Source organism: Xiphophorus hellerii, chromosome 13 (genome assembly GCF_003331165.1).
Source record: "Xiphophorus hellerii strain 12219 chromosome 13, Xiphophorus_hellerii-4.1, whole genome shotgun sequence".
Taxonomy (NCBI): domain Eukaryota; kingdom Metazoa; phylum Chordata; class Actinopteri; order Cyprinodontiformes; family Poeciliidae; genus Xiphophorus; species Xiphophorus hellerii.
Window position 1 is genome coordinate 2586202 of NC_045684.1, and position 23827 is coordinate 2610028.

The window sequence follows — 23827 nt, forward strand, 5'->3', positions numbered from 1 at the left end:
ACAGCAAAATTCATGTCTCTCAATAATAACAAGTCTTCCTGGTCCGAAAGCAGCAGATCCAGACCACCACACTATCAAAACTGATTTCTCTCTGAAATGGTGTGTTAGCTTTAGCCCAGGTACGGGACACACACCTTACAAACCCTTCACTTTAGTCTCATCAGTCTATAGAATATGTTCAAAGCCTTTGGGATGATTCGTTTTCCTTACATTAGTAGTTGTAGCCTGTCTGATTGAAACCATTTTTATTTAGTCTATGTTGCTTTATTGAATCATGAATTCTGACGTTCACTGATTCTGTGAGGCCTGCTGAGCTGCAGATATTCTGATTTATTCTGACCTTGTAGATGAGTTGATGTTAAACTCTTGCAGTAGTTTTGGTAGACCTCACACTCTTGGGAGGTTTCACCACTGATCCACATTTTCTCCATTTGTAAATTTTTTAAACCTTTCCATGCTGACAGGTGTCAGTAATTTAGTTTAGTCTCCTCCACATATGGACTGGTTGGTTCAGATAGCTTCTCCTGCTTAATAAATCAAGTTAATATTGCTACTCAGGTCATTTTTTCTATAATATAATTTATTTTTTTTTACATGTGGGAAAAAAACAAAAAAGAAAGAAATTTGGAAGGTAGGCAGACACTTCCACATCTCTCTATGCTAATAAACACACAGCTCACCAGGGGAAGTTTATTGGGGCTTTCTGATACCGACTAGAAGGAGATCACAGAGAAATGAGAAATGTGACCGAGCTGACACAACAGATTGATGTTCAGTGAATATTTCTCTGCGCTTGCAGGCTTTTCTCCTTCTGGGGATCAGGACCATTGTGTCTCTGCATGCACCATGTCTGCTTATTTGTTTTTGTGCAAAAATCTGTTTGCCTCTTCCCTTCACCTGACGTGTCTCCAAGTGGGATGCGGTGAAATAAAGAAAGAACAACAGTGGCCCAGGGTCTTTAACATTGAAAAAGAATGCAGCAGCAGCGGCAGCAGAAGCACAGAGGTAATCATGAACCGCTCCCTTGCCAAGCTTTAGCTACAGGTACCAGCATCTGACCCTGTAATTTAACTGAGGAACTAGCTTGTGCATGGGTCCAATGTCAAAACGCTCGTACAACAGAAATCTGCACATAAAGTGTGTTTGTTGCATGCAAATTGCACCACATATGTATCTGTACCACATAAACCCATATATTTGTAAGTGCAGTGGGCTCTATAGGATGTTTCTAATGTGCAGAATGCAATCTTTTCTATATGCTTCTAGTAAAGCATTCTATGACATGTAATTCTGCCTGAAGCATGGCAGCAGAGGAAGTTTGGCCTTGGATGGAAGAAAAGCAGTGGAGAAAATGGAGAGAAATGAAGAAAAGAAAGGCATCCCAGAGGATACGAGAACAGTACATCATGAGCATGTAAGCGTGTTCTCGTTTATGCATCTCAGGGTCACCCACATGCCGCCTCACCCTGATTGAAACCAGCGGTGCCGTGGCTTGGCTCGGCTCTATCAGTGAGCTCATATTTCTTTTGTAGTTGATGAATAAACAGAAAAAAGAAAAATCTTGAAATCTTGATGTTTGAACTGCACAGCCTCCAAATGTGAAATATTTAAACCACAGAGCACAGAGAGCCCGGTATCTGTCTTTAAAATATTAATACCATATACCAATCATTCAACTCTCTCTAACTAGGGGCAGCTGAACGTAGAGAAAACATGCACAGAGTCCAAAATCAAACTCTGATTTTAAAATTGTCTAAAACAAGCATCAAGTGCAGCACAGATCTATTTGAGCAGCTTCTGTAGAAACAGCAGTGAATCCAAACTATAAGGCTCCCAGTGGTTTTCAATGCCCACAAAAATAACATCAATATCTAACTGGCAACTTCAAAACTGGCCGGCAACCTCATGTAGAAATCAATTTCATCGACCAGAAAAATAAACAAAAACTCAACAAATTTTCAGTGCAACAAGTGAAATGTGTTACACAGCAGAAAAAGTTTTATTCATAGCCTGTACAGCAAATACACAGGACTAAAAATCTAACATGCTGGAATCAGTGAAGTTGGGCTTTAAGAGCCCAAAATCCTAAGAAACATATGAGACAGCTGCCAAATATAAAAAAATAAAGTTTAAAATGTGACATTTACTCGGTGAAAATGGGACAAGTTAGGAATATATTGCTTTTTATATTGGATAACATATCCAAAGCTCCATGTTTGGAGAAGAGAAGTCTTTATGTAATATGATACGATGCCCAATTTGTTAAATTAAACATGTAAACTCTAAAATCACGATGTTCTCCGTTGATTTTGATGTAAACTTCAAAGCATCTGTAGTTCTTTTGAAAATGTGGGAATAGATGTTGCGTGTAGAGAAAGTCTTAATCTATACACCAACACCAATTAGCTCATCTTTCAAATGGCTAATGTTAAAAACAACAAGCTGAATCTCTATCAGGAAGAAAATTACATAAAAATGTCACTACTGTTCAGTTTATGACCCTTTATTCCAAATTTCACATTCAGTTATGAGATCAGGCAGTCGTTAGTGTTTCGTCTGATCCACCTTCACTCGTTCTTTCCTGTCTCCACAGGAGACAATTTCACTGTGGAGAATCTGTCGAAATGAATGCTACATTACATTCACAATCATGAACTAATGAATCAAAAAGGAATTCATGGAATTTATGTTGACAGGAAACACAAAGCATCGAACGTGTAGGATCATCAGGTTTCTATAGTAACTAACAATGGAGAACCACAGGACTCATTTTTAAAAGATATTATGCGCTCTGGTTGTGTCATTTCACGTTTATTTGGTTTGAATTAAAACAAAACCACAACTTGCATTTCTGGGGCTTCTGCATATTTTCTATCAAGAAGTTCATATTCAAATTTCTAGATTTTATTCTTTAGTTGTTTTACAGTCTGCTGTATTTTTGTGACCTACTATTTTTATATTCAGCAAGTTTAAAGTTGACCTCTGATTTAGGTTTTGTAGCTCTTTTCACACTGATGGTCATCAAGGACTTGGATTAGAAGATGATAAGTTACTCTGAGCTGTCAGAGATGTTCCATTTAAAGTACATCTGCAGCTCAGATCAGGTCATAATAAGGCCTGGATTTCTCCTTTAAGCTCAACTTTCTAAAACATGAAGCTTAATCTTAGTTAATTCAGGTGAGATAGTTTTCCTTTCTTACAGAAACATTCTTCCTTTGAGATTATGGTTGTTCCTCATTTTATTTGAACACCTGCCTTGTTTTAACAGAAGACATTTAAGTTGCTGCTCTACATGTCAATGTTATATTTTTACCCTGCTTAGTAATTTGTCCCATTTGCTTTGACAGATTCACCCAGGCAGAGCACATGAACTGATTCCTCAACAATACGCATTGTGTCTTCCAGTGTAGGAAATTGAAATGCTAATAACAATTTTAAAAAAGGGACGATGTGTCTTGTCTGTATCTGCAACTTAAGAAAGAAACTCTTCTCATCTCACCACAATGCATTCAGTGTTTTGTGAAGAGAACCACTTCTGGCTGCTAGAATGTGACACCAGCGCCTGGCTCTCTTCCCAGGAAATAATCAACCAAGCAAAGGGAAACAATTCCACTTTATTCTGTGAGACCAGGCTCTTCAAAACTCCTTAATTTCCAACACATTTTTTGTTTAAGTTCCATAAAAAGGATGACTCCTCTCTGTGAATTATGCTAATTTGGTTGTTACACTTTTCCAAACCTTATGCTCTGAAAATGGTACAAGGAGTTATTTTGATGTATCTTAAGTAACTAAAGGACTAAATCTAAAAAGGTTTCATTTTTAGATGAAACTTTGCCTTTCATTTTTCTGTTACTTCATGAATAGTTAATTCTGAAGTTAATTTTTCACATTTTTCTGAATGTGAAAAAGTAAATTTTCACATTTACTTGCAGACTTGTGATATTCTTCTGAATCTCAAACACTAAAAGTAAAACAAATAAAAAAAATTGATTTCATGAAAAGTTCTGCTTCATCAAAAAAGGATAAAAAAAATGATTACTATTTCACAAATTAGGAGTCTTGGTTCTTACATATTTTGTTAGTTTTATATCAAACTATTTTAAAATAATAATTATTCTCATTTTCATCTAAAGTAAACACCGACAACAATTAAATCACACTTTAATTGCTTCCACACCAGAGACGCGTGGCAGCATCACTTTGGAGTAATTAGTCTTCATACAAATGTAATTTGAAAACTATAAAAGAAAAAAATTACTTCCCATTGGGAAAAAAAAAATCAGCTTCCTCATTTTTCACTTTTTTAAGTACCTTTTTTAAATAAATTTTATAAAACAAAATTTAAAAAAAAATTGAAACAGAAGCACAGACTTTGCAGTCATGAGAAGCAATTTTAATGAAGTCTGATGTATCAAAAATCAGCATGGAATGATTTTCATTACTAAAGTATAAAAAGATTTTAAAAAGTTAACATATATGGGTGTCACTCAATATGTGTTTTCTTTTGTGAATAGTGCACAATATAATTATTGTATATTGGGATTAGGAGTTTGAAAATCACTGTTTTCACCTGCAATAGAGCAGGAGATATTTCTTGCCTGAACATTGCCATCAAGGATTGTTTTTTTTTTTGTCAGATTTAAGTACAAACTGATCATCTAATGATCAATACTCTCGGGTCACCCAAGTTTATTATCTCAAATAAATAAATAAATAAAATCAGAAAACATTTTGCCTTCAGTTTTACTTCCACTTTCAAACACTTGGCATCCAGAAATAGGTGAATCTTCACCATCGCAGACAGAATGTTTGCATAGTGTTGCATTAGATTGAATAATCGTGTTATTGGGCATGTGCTCCATGTTCATGGAGTAACATCCAGAAAAGCTGAATCTGTGGTCCTTGTGAGCAGTAGACATGTTATGTGTAATCTGTGCTACTTATGCTACTGAATTTAGACATGTTCACAAAAAAGCTGTGATAGTTTAACTTTTGATTATAATGAATATTTTCACTACATTAATTTGTGTTTCCAATTTTAAACAAAAGCAATAACAATACATGCATAAATGTTAGTCCATTTTTTTAGTCACTTATTTTTTTAATATTTTTACCTGTTCCAACTTCAGATCAATAACTGATTAAACTGTTTTAATCTTCCTCTCAACCTGTAAAGACTCTCACTGGCTTGTGCTGCTGTTTCTGGTGATGAACTGACCATGCAGTCATTCTGCTATGAGAATGAGAAAAAGACTGAAGTTACTCCTGTCCTCCACCTGCTGACCTCCTGAAACTCAAATCTCCCCATGTGGACCACTTCATGCCCCTTTCCGATGTGGGCTTCTGTATTCCCCTCATGTCTGTGGGTGCGATAAGCTGCAGCCTGGAGGCCCTCGCCTCAGCTCTTATCTCCCTAACAGATGTTCCCCCTGCGTGGAAACAGCACCAACGGTCACATGGAGGCCAGCAGCCGACAACTCCATGTGATTCCTGAAAGTTTCAGTCAGATGTCCTTCTTTCTGCATACATGGAGCTTCTGAGTCAGAAGTTCTATTTTTTTGAGACAAAACAAAGGTTTGTTTTGTCCTACACATTATTATCGCTGTCTGTGCTAAACAAACAGAGGTTTGTTTTGTGCATTCTTGAGCCATGCATTCCTGCAAAAAGAATCTCAGAAGATGAAGAAACCATTAAGGAATTCATACAGTTAGTCCCCAAATTATTCATAAAGTAATCTTTAAATTTTACAGACATTTGCTTTGTGCAGTGAGTTGCAAAAACAATTTTGCCATCGCTTTTAGACGTTGTTGCCTTCAACCTTTAGGAATTTCCTGATAAGTTTCATTATTTAAACAGAAAACATGTCAAATAAAACCGGGGGGATCTCCAGCCATCCTCTGAATACTAACCGCAGTAATCAGAAGTCCCACATGGTTACTTTGCTTAATTTTTTAAGTGCAGCAGAGAGAAAAACATTTAAGCCCAAAATTATTCACCAATTTAAATTAGGGCTGCTCAATATAATGAAAATATTTCAATGCAATACAATACTGTTCCAGGAAATTTTGATGATTAATCAACATTTTTTTTCATCATTACACAGATTAAAATGATTTCTAATCATTTTAATCCTATTAAAAATAAAGTTTGACCCCAACTGTTCCTCTCTGCTCTGCTCTAGCCCATCAGCTGTGAGGTCAGACTCTTTTAATGAGTTGCTTTTTATTGATTATGTCAGAGCTTCTTCCCTTTGTGAATATATTGCAGTTATCTTTGACGTCACCTCACTTCTGCCAGAAGACATTTTGCCCAGTTGTTGTGAAAATACAACATGAGAATACAGTATATTCCTGCAGCTTAAAATGACACCCAACATCCTAATTTGACCAGAACCGTTAAAAATAATGGCACTTCCAGGTGTATATTAATAACCACAAACACTTCATGCTGTTCAGCAGCACCGTTCAGCACATTTTGCTCTAAAAGTTTGATGTAAAGAAACTTAATAGAAATCTGTGAGCGCCAGCACAGACAGCGATAATAATGTGTAGGAAAAAAGAAACAGCAGGATCTTTCAGACTGTGATAAAGGCTTAGAATAAACAAATAACATAATAGGTCTGAAGGGGAGATCCCCACAGAGACAGAAATTAGGTAAACAAAGCTTTCTCTAATTAATTCATATTTCTCTTTTGCAAAACAGCTTAAGTTTGAGCATGAATATTCCACAGGATAAACTAAACGTTGCAGGATATAAAGGCGACGATCCGCAGGAGGCCATGGTGCTGCACCCGATGCTACACTTTTATGATCAGGGACCCACACAAGAGGAAACTGAATCAGCTTAATCATGACCTAAAGATTAGATGAGAAGCCTAAACAGGCTGTTTTACTGTCTGTTACCGTAGCAACGGTGAAGCAGGAAGCCACAGAGAGCTGCAGCTGTAATTAGCTGAGCTTCTGTCTCAGTTTTACATGTGAAAGAATCCAGAGTTCAGAGACAGTTTAGGATTCATTTCCCGTCTTTCTAGATAATTAGTCAGGAAATTGCACTGATTTGAAATCACAGTCATCATCCCAGCATGATTGTCATAATTTTCTTCATTCCATATGTTTAAACGCAGCTTGAAGAAAGCAATGGAAATGCTATATTTACCTTTGTTATGACTGAAACTTTATCATTGTTTCCACATTTCTACAGGTTTTTATGGAATATCAGTTCAATATCAACTATAAAATTAATACATTGCATAAAGTACTTATCAATTGAAGCAATTGCACAAAAGTTAAAACCAGTGTCCTTAAATCCCTCCAGAATTTCAGAATCAAATCGCTGATTTTGTGCTGCTACTTTAGAAATATTTTGTGATGTTTTTTCCTCATTACACCGCAAAATCAGAATTTTAAACTTAATTGCGAACGAACTTGTGCAAAATCAAATGTCTCAGAGTCTGCTGCCACACTGGAGACTGGAATTACAAACACCAATTCAGCCAAAGTTTTGAAATCAGGAAACATTTCTCCAAATGAAGCGATCAAAAGTAGGAAAAACTGTTGCCCTAATTTCCTCAACTGCAGAAACTCACAAAAAACTTGGCTGATCATTATTCTGTTTCCCTTTTGTAAAAATGCACATGTTATTTACACAAAAACTATAATTGAGTTTTACAAGGAATTTTGCAACTAAATTAAATATATTTATGAACCATATGTTAGTGGTAAGATTGATTAGTGGAAACAAGAAATCAATGTCAAGGATCAACAAGGAAAAAAGTCGAACACAGAAGTTGAGAGTTTGTGATGAACAATCTGGTGCCAAGCAGCCCAAATGAAGCAGACGAACATCAACTTTCATTGGACACTGAATGAGGGTGCTCCTCTCGGCATAAGTGCTCATCCCACAAAGTGTGAAGAGATTCAGGCTCCTTGGTGTGAAAATCAGGATCTAATCTGGCACAACAACATCTCAGCAAACAAAGAGGGAGACCAGAAAAGACTGTTCTTCTGAAGGAGGTTGAAATAAGCCTCCTTCCAGCAGCATCCTGAGGGCTTTCTACAGAGGTGTGGTCGACTCTGTTCTGTTTGTCTGTGTGGTTTCTCAGTTGCAGAATGTCAGATAAAAAGGCCCGGCAGAGAAAAGTTAGAACTGTTGAGAAGATCATTGGCGTTTCCCTCCCTTCTTTCCAAGATATCTTCCCAAACTGCTGCAGAGTACAGCAGCGAACATCATCAAGAACGCTCGGCCGCTTCATAAATTCTTCAAAATGCTGCCATCAGGCAAACGATAACCGCAGTGTAAAAGGCAAACCTTTGGACTGAATTACAGCTTCCTCCCACTTGCTGCTGTAAGCCCAGGTGTCTGTGGCAGTGTTTTACATCTAGTTTTTATTATTCATCACCACCCGAACTAATTTACTCATTTATAGTAGCGATACGTCTGGAATGTATGAGTGTTTATTAATGGGCTCTACAGGGCATGCATGGCAACCACCTTTAAATTTGTTTTGGTGACCTTGGAGAAACACTCTTGCGTTTTGCAACTAAACACATGGCAGATAGATAAAGCTTGATTAATTTTTTACTCTATTTCACATGATGGGCAAACAGAATTCACATGTGAATAAGGTTATTCACAAGATAAGTCACTAAGAAACATGCAGTGCCATAATCCTCCTACCACTTCCTGTCGTCTTCTCAGCCAGTAGTAACATCCGTTTGTTGATTATGACTCGTGTAATGCAAAAAAAAAGTGTTTCTATTGCAGTTTTGCAACCCACACTAATTTCAACCTCCCCATCCTAGCACAAAAACTTTTTATCCAAAAACTTATTTTCAAAACTGTCCTGTTCAATTGAGCAAATTTACTTTCTTATTTCCAATTTGAGCAATTATATGATAATGGAAACACAGCTAGTGACTTGACTTTATTTGTGTAAAATAAATACTACCTTCTCTTTTCGTCCTCTCCATGGTTTGTTTGATTTGGCCAGTGCTGAGGTTAGCTGTGGCTTTGTGGCACAGAGTCGGAGCCAGAATTTCCTCCCCATGGCTACATCATCTGATTATTTCATGGACAGTTCTGCATGGTTCAGCTTGTGTGTGTGTGTGTGTGTTCGGGTGTGAAGCACAGAGTGTCTGTGTGTCTTCAAAGTGAGTATGTGTCTTTCCAGTGGACATGTATCTCAGTTGCTGCAGGCGATCCAGGAAATGCTTTTCCACTCGTCCGTCTCGATGCGGCTGTGCGTTGAGTGTGTATAAGGGGGTGAATGCATGTGTGCGGCAACACAGCCGCCAGCCTCATGCCAGCTGGACTCCCCCATAAAAGGCTTTTCTTGTGCAGGGGAGGGGGTAGAGGGTGGAGTGACGGGCAGAGAGGTGGAGGACAGAGAGGGTCACAGCCTCCTGCCAGCTCACTCTTACGAACTCGACCAGAAGTCATCATGGTTTTTAGAGGAAACCCTTCGTCCACTCTCCTCCTGCTGCTCCCTGCGTTTGAACCTCTCCATCTCCCCCTCCACCCGCCCCCGCCCCTCACACAAACACTCGCCTTTATCTCGGTTTTCAGCTCCTCTGCAATCACCGTCTTCATCCCGCTGCCCACCACCACTCCCTCCTGTCCTCCACTCCAATCGTTTTATTTTATTTTCCCCTGCCAACAACCTCTTCCACTCTTATGTGCACGCTGCCCTGGGCAGATCCAGCTGGCGCCGTGGAAACCAAGCGAGCCATGCATAGCTGGCATGATGCAGACGTTGCCGGATGGGGTGTGGAGGGAGGTGGGGGGTGTTTGTGCAGAACAGAAGGGAGGAGGGTACATTTCACTCCTGTAAGCAAAAACACTAACATTTCTTGTTGCATTACAGAGGCACTTACTCCTGAGAGCTCAGCATAGATGAGAGAGATGGACAATATGGAGGTGAGTGAGAGTCATTTTATTAGGCCTCTGAAAATGCCTCCCAGTGCCATCAAATCCCTCCTTCAGACCCACTTCTCCTTCCACAACCATTTTCCATCCTTCTTTCTCATCAGCCCCGTCTTACTGTGCTGCTCTGCGGTCTGATGGGGGTTTGTGGGTGGGGGTGGGGGTGTGCATGTGTGTGTGTGAGTGTGGGGTTGTGAGTTGTGATGGCTCCTTGATGGCAGCAGAAATGGCAGATGGCGTGAGGCTTCCATCGAGCATGCAACAGAACAGAGGGGAACCGCTAACGGATCGTAGCAGCGTCTACTACAGATCAACTTTTATTAAAAAAAAAATATATATATATATTTGTTAAAAGTGTGACCATGTTGTAGCAGTATGGTGTGAAAAGATCAGATCAATCTCCTCCCTTAGCTGTTCAAGAAAGTAATTTAGAAAAACTGACCTTACACTAGCAAAGTGCTTTCTCCTGTGCTGTCATTGGCTAAATACAAGGTGTGATAATGTTTTTGAGATTTGGATAACAGTGTTTTTAAAAGTGTATTCTTATCTAAACTTTTAAACATTTTAGTTCAGTGATTTCATAAACAACTTTGTTCATCTTGTGCTGAAAAGATGCTTCAGTCTAAGGAATAGTTTAAAATATCAAAACGCTTTTCAGGATGCCAGCTCCAAAACAAAAACCCACATAAAGTCACTTCCTGATCCGACATTCAGCAGCTTTTAGGCGCGCTAAAGCCACATTTTACTCATTTGCGGCTTCAACGGCAGCAGATAACCACTCTGACCTTTAAAGCAGCCGAGTGTGTTTGTCCAAGGGTCAATGGTAATGATTTTCTCCCTCATCCGAAGCGTGTCTTCTGTTGAGGTAATTGGCTCGATACATTCATGGTGCCCGACCTCGGAAAAAGCACCATTCTAAAAACAACGTTGTGTCTCAGAAGTTGAAGCAGCAGAAAGGATGTGAGGTAAAAAGGTTCAACAATTTCTGCTAGCGGTCACTCAGTGCCAGAAATAAGATAGGACACACTTATGATTTCATTCTCAGACCCTTAATGATATCTACAATCCATCTGACTCACATGGTTTAAGTCGTGTCCTTTCGGTTTTAATAAGGGTTAGTACACTCTTTTCTGGCAGGAACAGAATCATCTGAATTAGTTTGTCTTATTAATTGTCATGAAGAAGGCTAACAAAGAGGTTCTGGTTTCCATTTAGGTGTGATTAGTTGGAAGAAAGAGAGAGTATTTGGAAAGTTCAGATACAGAAGATGAAGAGCAGGTTAAACACCCAAAAAGGAGATTTGGACAATTCCTGCAAAGAGGGTCTAACTGCGACCGTAAAGCGTAATCCCAGTGAAAGCTGCTTGGGATTGAATAAAACTCGGATGAATTCAGCCCAACAGTCTGCAACAAGTCATCGCTGCATCCTCAGGGTGTCCAGGACATTTTGGGTTATTTGGGATGAGAGTTTTATTCCAAATCAGACTTTGATGTAATCCTATTCCTTTTTTAGTCCTTTAACTTTCTTCTTTCTTTTTGCAATTACTGATTTACCAAATCTGACTCTACATCAGGAGTGTCCAAACTGTTCACTTGTGGGATCAAAAAGGTAGTTGTGGGTCACAAAAATTATATTATTTTTTAAATTTATATATATATATTTTACCTGTTTGGCAAGGAACTAAATGCACAAACAAATAAATAGTGTAATTTCTACAAAAATGGATCAATTACATGCAGATTTACCCTTAAAATGTCTTGCTTTATTTAGCCAAGTCAGCTTTAGAGTAAAAGTCTTTGATAATCTGAGGAACCTGAGAGGAAATGACTTTGTGTTTCCAACTTTGGAAGTTTTTTAGTTCCCAGTGAAAATTTCACACCAATTTTTATTAAAAAGTAGATCTGCATCAACTTCCTGCACACTAAATGATTCGTATGGCCAAAAAGGAATCCCAAACTGTACGTTGGACACCTCTGCTCTATATAATATTATAATTGGATTAATTCTGAACAGAACTGGAATGTATAGAAATATATTTGGTTGGGGGACATCAGAATTAGTTGTTATTGTACAGAACTGGATTGCAAAGATTATTCTTTACCTCTTTCAGTTTCCAGAACAGGAACCTCAACAGCCACTGCATCCTCAACTGTTATTTTCTCCTTTCTCATAACCAGGTGAGTCATTTTTCCATAAAAGACATGAAAAACAATATATTCCAAATACACGACTATTAATTTTTCTGCTTCTATAGAAGGCTGACAGTGAAACCGAACGTTCTGCATCTGAATGCATCACATTAGATATAAAGTGGTTGCTGTGATTGGACTAAGCAAGCAGATGAATCTGGTGATACTTTGATGGTTGCTAAGAAAAGAAAATCTTGTGATTGGTTGTTATGTCAACAAAATACATATAAAATAAAGAAAATACCAAAATGCTGCTTCATTGCTCCAGCATTTCTCTGTTGTGTTTAACTGAGCATAGAAAGAAAGAAATAGAAGCTGTATTCAAGAAAGCTGACATGAAGGACTGAAGCGTGTGTCACCAACAAGATGCTTCCTTCATGCATTTAGTGGCTGAACTGTTGGCGGGTCTGAATGAGTCACTCAGCCTTTTGCTGCTGATCCTTTGGAAAGGTGAAACAAATGATGCGTTCTCACTGTGACTCACTACCAGTGGCAGACCGGCCATCTGGACTGCTGAGACTTCTCCTGAGCCAATGCAAAAAATGATGAATATGAATCAGAATGGTGGGACGGCTCACAATACCCATAAAGATCATCACTGCAGCTGGAATTCACCAGCTCACCCAGAAACAAGGAACGTTAACGACGCAGCAGGTACCAGAAACAAGTTTCTGGATGATTATTTAAACCAATTACATTCTTATCCATCGGGAAAATATAAATACAGCTGAATAAATCAGCACCACATGTAGCAATAGAGCTATTATTGGTGATGGGTGTTTTTAATGTGAAAATATACAAAACCAAGAAAAAAATAAACAAAACAAAATCAAATGCTTAAGTGAATGCATCCTGGGTCAGAAAATATCAGTACTGGCAGATTATTCAAATCTGGATATTAGGATAAACTCAAAAGCAAAACCATGAGACCAGAAAATCCAACAGAAAATAAAGAGCAAACAACAGTACCAACATTAATGCACCAAATAAATTCCTAACCGTCAATCTGATTCTCATCGTTGATGCATTTAAAGACTGAATAAAACAGGAAAATTCAGAGCCATGATTGGTGCTTCACTACTAATGCCATAAGACTAACCAGGTCTGTTTACTTGTACATGAACACAATATCTACAAGTGCTGTGCATCTTTCAGCTGCTAAATAAACATTTAATGTTCGCTCATATTACACAGCAGCAATCAAAGGTCTTCACAGCCTCTAAGCTACTTTAATGAGCTGCTGTGATTCATTATTTCATCTCATTACATGCAATTAAAAGCTACTGTGCAGTTGTCTAGAAGGATGTGAGAGCTTGATTAATAACAGGTTTATTAATTATTCAGTAGTTATTAAATAATGCTAGTTGTTTTTGCGAAGTGGGAACAAATGTTTTATTTTTCACTTCCTGTTTAAACTTTTAAAATAAGATGACAGTGAAGAATTTTCCCCAAACGTGAAGCGAGCAGTCAGTCAGTTGTGCATTACATCCAAAGAAGAAGGATAAACTAATCTCTTTTATCCACATCTACATGGACAATGTCTAATGTTACTGCATAATCATAGCACAGAAAGGCAGTTAACTAGTTGGTGTGCAGAAGAAAATCTTTTCAGAAGCGCCTGTATACAGAAACATGCCACAGCGTTGACTTCACCACAAATCAAGTTATTCTTACTCCAACAGTTCCTTTTATCATCTTCACTCACACAAAGCGCTGGGTCAACCCACCGCCTCTGGTACTCACCTTCTTTAACAGAGTTCACTTTATACCATCTACTTACTGTAACAGAAGCCATGAAACACAGACGACACATTCAGCACAGAGGAGGATGAATCACAAAGCTCGGCCTTGATCTCAGATACAAAAAGATGAAAACTGTTTCTGCAAGGCCCTGAAAGTGTTGGGCGAGCCTGTGTATGGACTGAGCGGGGGTTTTACATGTGTCTGAAAGGGATTTTGTTGAGATGTGCTGGAAGAGGAAAGCATTGACTTGGTGATACTCTGAGTCGGTCACAATGCTGTGCTTCCAGCGAGAACAGGAGCGGCTAAGCCACTTCCGAACCTCCCACACACCCAGCACACCGCCCGGCTGAAAGGGAGCTTTGTTTTCTGAAAAAAAACAATTCAAATCTGCGGCTCAGATTTCCCACGGATTTTCTAAATGTAGCTTCCTCGCTGTCATTTGGTTAAAGAGAATATGTTAGTTTTAATCATGTCTTGTTGTGAAGCTCAATATAGTGATAATCCATCTAATTCCTCTGACAAAGAAAAGGATTTTCACCAATAGAGAAGCTGTTAAGTGCAACACTGAAAACAAATCGAGGAGGAATCAACAACTTCTGACACCTTCATCATAGAGAGTTTCAGTTTGTGGACGTGTTTGATCAGTTTGTGAAAGAAAGTCCCGACCAAGACAGCAACGGTCAAACCCCAAGAGCAAAACCAACCCAACTTCCAGAAACGTCATGAGACAGGAAAGGAAAGAGGAGATGAAGAACTTTAGGAAAGTGTTAGTAAATGTACTTGTTGCTGCATAGGAGGAGGGAGGGTGGGAAAAGGGTAAGAAAGACAAGCAAACCTCTGCAAACTGGCTCACACCAACTTGAACCCTTTGGAAAAATTTAGAAATCCTGAAACAATCCCAACACCGGAGCGTCCACCGCAGGGCCAAGGCAGTCCGATAACAGCCTCCTTCACAGTTAATCACCTCCAGCTGAGTTCTGGCTGCACAGACTAAACTTCAGCACATAGATTTCATTTTAAAAGTTACAAGTATTGGCCCTTATCGTGCAATTTGGCCCTGCAGTGGGGAAATGGCCAATCAAAAGCCTCAGCCGGCCCCTGCTGACAGCGAGCAGCAAACAGGTCAGAACCCCCACAGCGGTCAGATCAGCTCTGATCCCAGCATGTGAGAGTTTCCAAAAATGAAATCTGCATGCATGTGTGCAGGTGTGTGTAAGTGGTGGAGGAGGGTTGAGGACATGTTGAGTATTAAAAGTTTTTCTGCATCAAGTTGTGCTGCAGAAACCGCAGATGTGGGGTTTGGCGTTTACGGTGTCTTTGTGTGTTTGGGTGGTTTTGTTCGGACTCACCGATGACGAACGTGGTGAGCGTTTTTCTGCTGGCGCCGTGCTTGTTCTTGACCTCGCAGGTGAAGGTGGTGTTGACGGCGTCGTCCACCTTCCTCACCGTCAGCTTGTTTTGCTCCACCACCACCGTGTCTGGCAGCGAACCCGAAGCCCTGGAAACGACCAAACAGGAAGATAGAACGGGATTAATACGAGGACAGACCCGTCTGTCGTCCATTTGCTAAACTTTACAGGTTAATCTGTGCTGTAAAGATGTGGAGTGTGTGCTGCTTACGTTGTCCAGGTGATGGTGGTGGGCTCAGGGTTGGCCGTGGCATGGCAGAACAGAACCGCGTCAGAGCGACCAACGTACCAGTTGTGGTCGTAACCGTCGATGGTGACGGTGGGAGGGTCTGGAAGTGAAAGTTGTGCTTAATTACAATAAATAAATGGATCATTTTGACACCTTTCATAGTGCGGTCCTGTTAATTGTTTTACAGACGGATGCGGTTTAACTTTTTAAATATTGGTGCAGTTTTTGTGATGGTTGTGTCTGGTTGCTCCTGGTGTTTTAAGGTTTCTGTGTTAAATGTGTTAAATTTAAAATCAATCTGAGCTTTGGGACATTCTGCCCTTCATGTTTTTGCAACCATGCATTCTTTATATATGCATGGTTGCATTCTGTTTCCCATGTATTTATGCAGCTCATGTTTATCACACATGTCTCACTTCTATTTATGCTGAATTGGCCTCTAACATCCTATTAAAGATGAGCAGGGTGTTTACTGGGAAGCATTTCCTTCCTATGCTGCTGCATGAAGACATAACTTGTATATGGTTTTTGTTTATGTGTATTCTGTCATTGCTACCAACAGTCTGGTGGACAGTTTGAATGTCAATGTGATTCACTGTGAATGTTTTGTTAAAAAAAAAAAAAACTGAACAATCTGTCAAGTTTTTACAACTTAAAAGATATCAGTTCGGAAGTGAAAAAAGTGGATTGGTGCATTTCTAATTGAAATATAATGCAATAACTTATTTTCACCCTACGTACGACTGATTCAAAGTCGTCAGGTCCAGCACTGATCTGTGTGTGTTTTCTGCCTCTGTGAAGACTCAACATGTCACAACATGAGTGTTTGTTTTACGTAACTTACACTCCACTGAGAGCTTCAGAACCTCAGTCCACGGCCGGTCCTGGGTCTTCTGGTCGACCAGACAGGTCACCTCTCTGCCGTTGTCCTCCGCCGTCGGGACCAGCCTGTACTCGCTCCGAACCGTCACTGTGCCGTCCGGCCCGTTCGTAGAGGTGGTTGAGTGGTTGCCACCGACCGACGCCAGCCACTTGATGGTGGCGGCCGGTTTCCCGTCCGCTGCCTCGCAATGGGCCACCATCACCGACTTGCTGCCAGCCTGGACCGTCACGGCTTTGGCCGAGTTCTTGGGCTTGGCTGGCGTCGCAGAAAATGGGAAGAAGGTGAGAGCAAAGAAGGGAAGAGAAACCGTGGCGATAAGAACCCAGATGGTCCAAAATCCAAAAAAGTGGCAGAGAAGGAAAAAGGCAACAAAAAAAACAGTTTGTGTAAAAGAGTTGAGAAAGGAGGAAAGAAGGAAGAGATGGGGAGAAAGAGGAAAAGGTTATCAGTTTCATGTGTTTATACTTTCTTTAGCTTTCAGCTTGAATTCAAAGAACAAATCAAGGAATATTGAATGATTTCGACAAATACTAAACTGATGTATTATTATTATCACAAAAACAACAAAGCAAACAGATAAGGCTGCATAAAAAGGAACAAGAAATATCCCAGTTAAACTTTACAACCAACTTACAAAACCAATGAATGAATATAGTAAATATTAAACTTTTACTATCATTTTAGGGTATAAAAGTTGTGAAATGCCACCAATGCACCAACAAAGTTTCAATATAATTATTACAACAGAAAAAAAAATTTGGAAATTGAATGCCATATTGCAATAAAAAATGCCACATTGTACCACCAAATATTTACAGTGGACTCTTATTTGAACCCTGTGTTTTTAAAAAAAATGGACTAATAAAATGTATTTATTTTCACTGCAGTGACCTAATCTCATAGTGAAGGGAAAATCTTGAATGAGATCATTATTGGTATTCCTGCTGTTTTCTCTTTTGCTAATAAATTAAATAATAATTCATTTTATTTATAATGCCCTTTACATCTTAAGATCTCAAAGGGCCCCTAAACAATATGTATTTGCAATAAAAAAAATCTATTAAGCCAAATGAAACATATTTTAAAACAAAAGATTGTTTAAAAGCAAAGTACAATGACCAAATAACATCGCTTTGCTCCCAGGGACAAAATAAATGCTTGCTTTCTCACATCCAGTTCAGCTGTCTGCCAGCAGCAAACAGTCTTCACAGTGCTGACCTTCAAGGGAACACAGGAACACTCCAGAGCAAAAAGGAAAAAATGCTGCTGTTATTTCTGTCAGTCCAGTTTGGGTTTGTTTTCTTTGTGCAAACATGACCTGCTCCTCTAAAAGTGACCTGTTCTTCTGGAAGTGTCACAGTTGAACAAAGAAGATTTTTAGCACAAAGTAACTCCTCCAGTAAGTTAGTAAAGTTAACTTATAAAGCATATTTTGTTGAATCAAAGTCAAAAAGCGCTGTACAACAAAAATCACAACCAAAATGCACATAGTGAAAAAAGAAGCATAACAAAGACAATAAAATCATGACATAAAAGCCTGAGAAAACAAAACAGTTCTCAGCTGGTCTTTAGAAATCCTCCAGTCAGAAAAGTAAAGCTGCAGGGCAAACTACTCCACCATTAAGATCCACAAAGGGAAAAGCCCATATGCCTGGTTCACACAGCAAGACCTTTATGCCAATTTTCTGACAATCTTAAGAATGCCCTGATTATCGGGATGGCTCTTAAAATAATCTTCAGAGAGATTTCTGCAGGGTGTGGCGTGTTGAGAGAGATCTGGTCCGCATGTAATGTACTTTGTGATCTCTTCTATCTAAAATCGTGGATATACAACATGCTGGATTATCCTGACTCGATTTCACAGGGTGTGGTTTCCTCTGAGGACGAACAAGAACACGACCTGTTGAACGTGACGGAAACACGGAGGGGAATCCAAAATAAAGACAAAACAAATACCACTGTGCACCGGAAAGTCCAGTGGACAGAGACAACTTCTACTGTCCTTTTTCTCTGTTGAAAATAGTTCACAAACTATCGCCGTTGCTTCTTCCCAGTTAGCCATGCTTGTTTAAGCTGAACTCATGTCGAGTTCTGTGAAATTTGGCGTCTGATAGGTGAATGTATGTGTGTGAAATTGGTTTGTGTGTGTGTTGTGCTGTTTCCTTGCGACTGGACATCGTATTGTATGACAAAAACCTGTTATATCTGGGATTTTTTATTAACGTGTGTGAGGTGAGTCAGGGTTTGAAAATCGGACGACAATTTAAAATTCTTGTCGTGTAAACCAGGCATAGCTCCCAGACCTGAAACTGATTATCTGTCCTGGTAAAAACAGCATTACAGTAATGCAAATGCGATGACACAAATGTATGAATAATGTTCTCTAGATCTCATATATTTAGAGTTCCTGAGCTAAAACTAGCCACTAGAGGTGAGATGATTGCTTTATAGTCATGCACACATCTCTGTATCCTCAATAATCTTTTCATATTTGATGAAGAACATATAACAAGTGGCATCTGCAGAGCCTGGTTTCCCTACATGTTGATATAAAGTGTGGGCAAATAGTTCCTTCAAATAAGAGGATTTCACTTTGATTAATCCGAGTCATTCAGGTGTGTGGAAGCACATTTCCAACAGGCTGTCTCATCTCTGCAAGAAGAACAGCTACCATCTGGTGTCTCAAAAATACAGCTGCGTCGCAATAAATTAGAATATCCTCAAAAAGTTGCTGTTTTTATTTCACTCATTTAATTTAAAAACTCAAACATTTAAAGCATGGAATAGATATAATAAAAGCTTAATTTTGATGATTCTTGATGAAAATCTTAAAAGTAGAATGTTACATCAGACCAATAGAAATGTTTTTTTGATACAAACGTACGTCCATATCCTGTACAGTCTGCGCTGATAACTTGGTTGTGTCTCTTTGTGCATCACTGCGGTGTGACATGGAGGCGATATGCCTTGGTTCTGCTGAGGCCTTAATGAAGCGTCTATTGGTTTAATAATGACCTTCAACCCCACAGCATCATCAGCTGTGGCGTCTCGTCTTCCTTTTGACAATGAACCAGTGATACCCTGGTTACTAGAGCCAGTATTGGTACTTTTGGCATAGTGAACCACTGGCAAACAGTAGAAATGCTTTTAACATGTAATAAAATTGAATTAAAAACATCTCAAATTTTCCTAGAGTTCATGCTCCTTTTACCTTGTTTCCTTTTATTTTAAGAGATGCCCATCTGGCCTTTCTGTCAGAAACAAACTTGTAATTGATGGAACCACTTCAGTATATTTATTATTTATAGTAATAAGGCAATGCCCTCTACATGAACTGTGCATTTATCATCTCATACAGACATGACGTCTACAACCCTGGATCATTATTAATCCACACAGTTCAGGTCATAGCAAATGTAACCTGGATGACTGTCTATATAAAAAAAATCAAAATGATCATTTTTATGGTTGAACAGCTTGTTAAAATGACCCCAGTCTCTTGTTAATTCAGCAAAATTCTCATTTATTCATCATAATTCTCAATTAATCATCATAATTATGATGATTTAATAAATGTTCAAGCTCTGCTTCTCATTAAAGGTCTTTATAGCTGTTATTTCCTGCTTACTCTTTTTCACCAAACTTTTTACTTTCACTAAACCTTCCATGATTATACTGGGATACAGCAGCATCCTTATGCATTATTGTGTGGGTCATAACATGAACAGAATATTTGTGTATTAAAAATATTTTTAGAATTGTGCTGATTCAGCATTTGAATTTTGATCTACTTTAAGCATCAAACAGACGTAAACAGCAGAAGTAGACCACTCTGTGTGTAAAGAAGCTATTTGTGAGTTTATTAATTAAAAGACATAAATAAATCACCTTTTCAAGTGGTATCCTAATTCAATGATGTTCACATGTAACTGCACCATTGGAGCAGTTACAGATAATCACTAAAAGATTGGTACTCTATAGGAACTTTGACTCTCAGTCAATATGCTTGTCGGCTTGCTGATAAGTAGTTTAAATTGGACGGTTTATTGATGGAGCCACATTTCATCCAATCCAGAATGAGATGATAAAACCTTCCTCATCCTAGTCATTTTCTTTTTTTTTCTTAATTCTGCTCTGTGCTGCGCTGGTATTTTGGAACAGACGGCTGAATTTTCCTCTCTGATGTGAGCTTGTCAATCACCTGCAGCTCCGACTCTGGTCAGAGTTCGACATCAGAACCTCGCCTCTGGCTTTGTGCTGCTTGTCATGTATCACTTCTTTGATACCAGCATCAATGACACGTCGAAGCTACTGCCTGCTGCGCAGATTGGCCCCTGTTTCATCATGGGGTTGTAAATATTTCAATCTTGTCGAGTTCTTATATAAGAACTGCCAGAGTCCAGACGGTTGGCTCCACCTCGCTGACTGAAACGTCTGCCGAGGTGACAGGACAGCGAGCCGTCATGGATGGAGAGGAAACATTTCAATCTTGTTCCCGGGAATGGACTTAAAATAAGCCAGAACTGCTATTGTGAGGCTCTTGTCAAGATGAGTGACAGAGCCAAGGTGGAGACTTGTAATTACTGGAGATAATTAAATTCTAGAGTGTGGTAAAGAGAATCAGTGTCATAAGAAGAATGGCACCATCTGTCCCATCTATCTGCAACTAGGAAAGAATTTCAGTTTTTTAAATTTACATTCCCACTACTGCTTGAATTTATTATCAAATATTTTATTATTCTATCTTATAGTCCTTCCTGTTAAGCCTCTATGTAGGTGACTTCAGAGTTGCTCTGTAATAGAAAAGCACATGCAGAAATTGTCTCGACATGAGGGTACGGCACTAAGAACGCTAATAAAAGACATGAGAAATTGATAGAAACGAGACAAAGCTGTAATTAAATTATGTAACAAATGCAGGGTGAGATGGACAAATGAAGAAGTATGGCTAAAGAGTCAGAGAACAGAAAGGATGAACAAAAAAAAAAAAACAGCGGCTGAATGGGCTTTTGACTGATCTGGAGGCTTAAAGACGTCAGGAGAATCTGTCCATGATGCTTTTCGTGACGTTGCATCCAATCGAGCAGCTTCGACTCTTTACCTCAGCCTGAGGTTTTCTATCAGCACAGCAGTTAGGTTAAAACAAACAGAGCTCACCGACAGGTGGAAAGCCTGGCTATATATAGGCCTGTCACGATAGCAAATTTTGCTGAGCGATTAATTGTCTCAAAAATTATTGCGATAAACGATAATATTGTTTGAAGACCTTTTTACACTGATTTAATGGAAATGACATAATAGTCCATGCGATTTCCTGCCGAAGATAGATACACTTTATTTTCAAAAGAACACTTAACACTGGAACTGATAAACAAAATAAACAAAACAACCAAAAACGAAAATAAAATGGTCTCCATTAACAAAAAACACACTTGAAAAAAAAAAACTAAACAACATAAAGTAAAAGTGGAAATAAATACTGCATTCAACCAAAAGAGTGCAGATTATGAAGTCTGTATATTATGTTGCCCTTCAGTAATAATTAGATTTAAATAGAGAAGATGGGCACATCGACTACCTGATGCAATAGTTCACACTACATGATTTTTTGCTCCTATTTTTCCCCTTACAACAATCTTAGATCGTTGGTCTTTCTAAGATTGTGTGGTGTGTTACGGTAGATCGTCCTCCGATCTAAATCAGGGATTTTCCCCAACTGGGCGCTTTAACGCAGCCTGTTGAATGTGACAGGTAGCCAATCAGAAAGCGCGGATTCTCCTCCGTGTTTTCTGAGGGGAAATTACGGAGGGGAATCCCAAACAGCTGAAACGGCGCAACCCGAAGTCCAGCGGACATTGGAGATGATATGTGGAAACAACATTAATGTTTATTCAACATGCAAAGAATATAGAAATGACAAGAGGAGGAGTTGGAGCGAAATTGCTACCGCAGTTGATAAACCCGGTAACTTTTCAGCTGTTCTTCGTTAACGTGACGTAAATAGGTTATAATGATTTTCATTCAGTCAGGACTTTACGCTGACACTAGCCATATGCACTGCAGGTAGATTGTAGTAAAGCATTAATTAATGCCTGGTTTTAAAATTAGTTCACTGGACTTGTAGTCATTATTTTGTGCCCATTGTTGGACACCACATGGCAGGAACGAACCCGATCGAACCGTTATACCTAGGATTTCTGTCGGGTAATGTGTGGTCCGTCAGGTTTTGAAAATGGGCCGACAATCGGCTGACAGCTCTAAGATCGTGCAGTCTGCGCTGGGCTTTACACTGAGGAAATGAGGAAGGGAGGGTCAGTGGAGAGCACCGGAGTTGAGCCTTTTTTTCATTCAGTGTCATTAACAGAAAGAGAAAAAGGCCGGAAGAGACGATAATGCCCATAATTAAAATGACGTCGATAGTTTTAATTTATCGTACGATTAATCGATTTATCGTTTATCGCGACAGGCCTAGCTATATATTTATTTATTTGCACTATTTTTCTAGTACTAACACTGCAACACATTCTAATAATGACTAAAACCCACACATGATTTTTGTGATAGTCTGGAAATACATTAAATGATGCCAATTCACAACTGTAGATTCAGCATAATATTAAGAAATGCATAGTAATATCAATCTAAATACACACAATATCATAGTTAAACAGTTAAGTTCAGCTTATTGTGATTATTGGTTATAATGTAAGAAGAAAGGTAAAGCTGCTATTCCAATAATATCTGCCTAATAGATAGGACACATAACACAGAGTTAAACCATTAGATTTACATTGTATAAGCTTATTCTCAGCTGCAAGTAAAATCAGTTTTATACATGTAATAATCTTGTCACTTATTTTGAAATGCTGCTCAAACACATTTAAGGGAAAAAAACCAATATATTTTATGATCTTAAGGGGAGAAAAACAAACATTTCCAGATAACTGGATGTTGTAAATAGTGAACAAAATGTGGATTTTGAGGGAGAAGTCCTAACGCACTTTAATACTTCACACCAAAGGGATTCAAATTTGCAGAGAAGTTTGTGATCGTAATATTGCAAACTATACTAAACACTTTAATTAGTAGGTAAATAATTAACATTATGAGCACATAATTTATGTTAAAACGGGTCAAGTAAGCAGGAAACAAATCATTAAATCACAAATACATATAAAAACATTGATTAAGACACTTTATCAATGTGTCTCTACCAAACCGGCTGTTTTCTCTACCGGTTTAGTAGAGAAAGCAGCTCAACGTATTTCCCAGGTAAAGACAATATGAACCTTCGCCCTGATAATAACTCAACCATTTCCTCCCCGATGCCTCTGGGTTACTGGGCTGCGCTGGTGTGTGGCTCTTAAAATTGAAACTGATATGTTAGCAAATCAGATTAAAGCAACCCATGAGCCTGGCTTTATGTTAGCTGGTAAATGTGGCCCATGCAGTT

General features: G+C 38.8%; 1 protein-coding gene across 3 annotated transcripts in view; it reads right to left on the minus strand.

Annotated features, from left to right (window-relative positions):
* pvrl2l (PVR cell adhesion molecule related 2 like) overlaps positions 1 to 23827 on the minus strand; it is a 341169-nt gene that overhangs the window by 159083 nt on the left and 158259 nt on the right. For all 3 annotated transcript variants that reach the window (XM_032581593.1, XM_032581592.1, XM_032581591.1), the window contains exons 4-6: positions 16336 to 16629; positions 15474 to 15591; positions 15203 to 15351 (exon numbers count right to left, since the gene is read on the minus strand). In XM_032581593.1, the coding sequence (XP_032437484.1) occupies positions 15203 to 15351; positions 15474 to 15591; positions 16336 to 16629 (561 nt within the window). The remainder of the gene's footprint in view (positions 1 to 15202; positions 15352 to 15473; positions 15592 to 16335; positions 16630 to 23827) is intronic.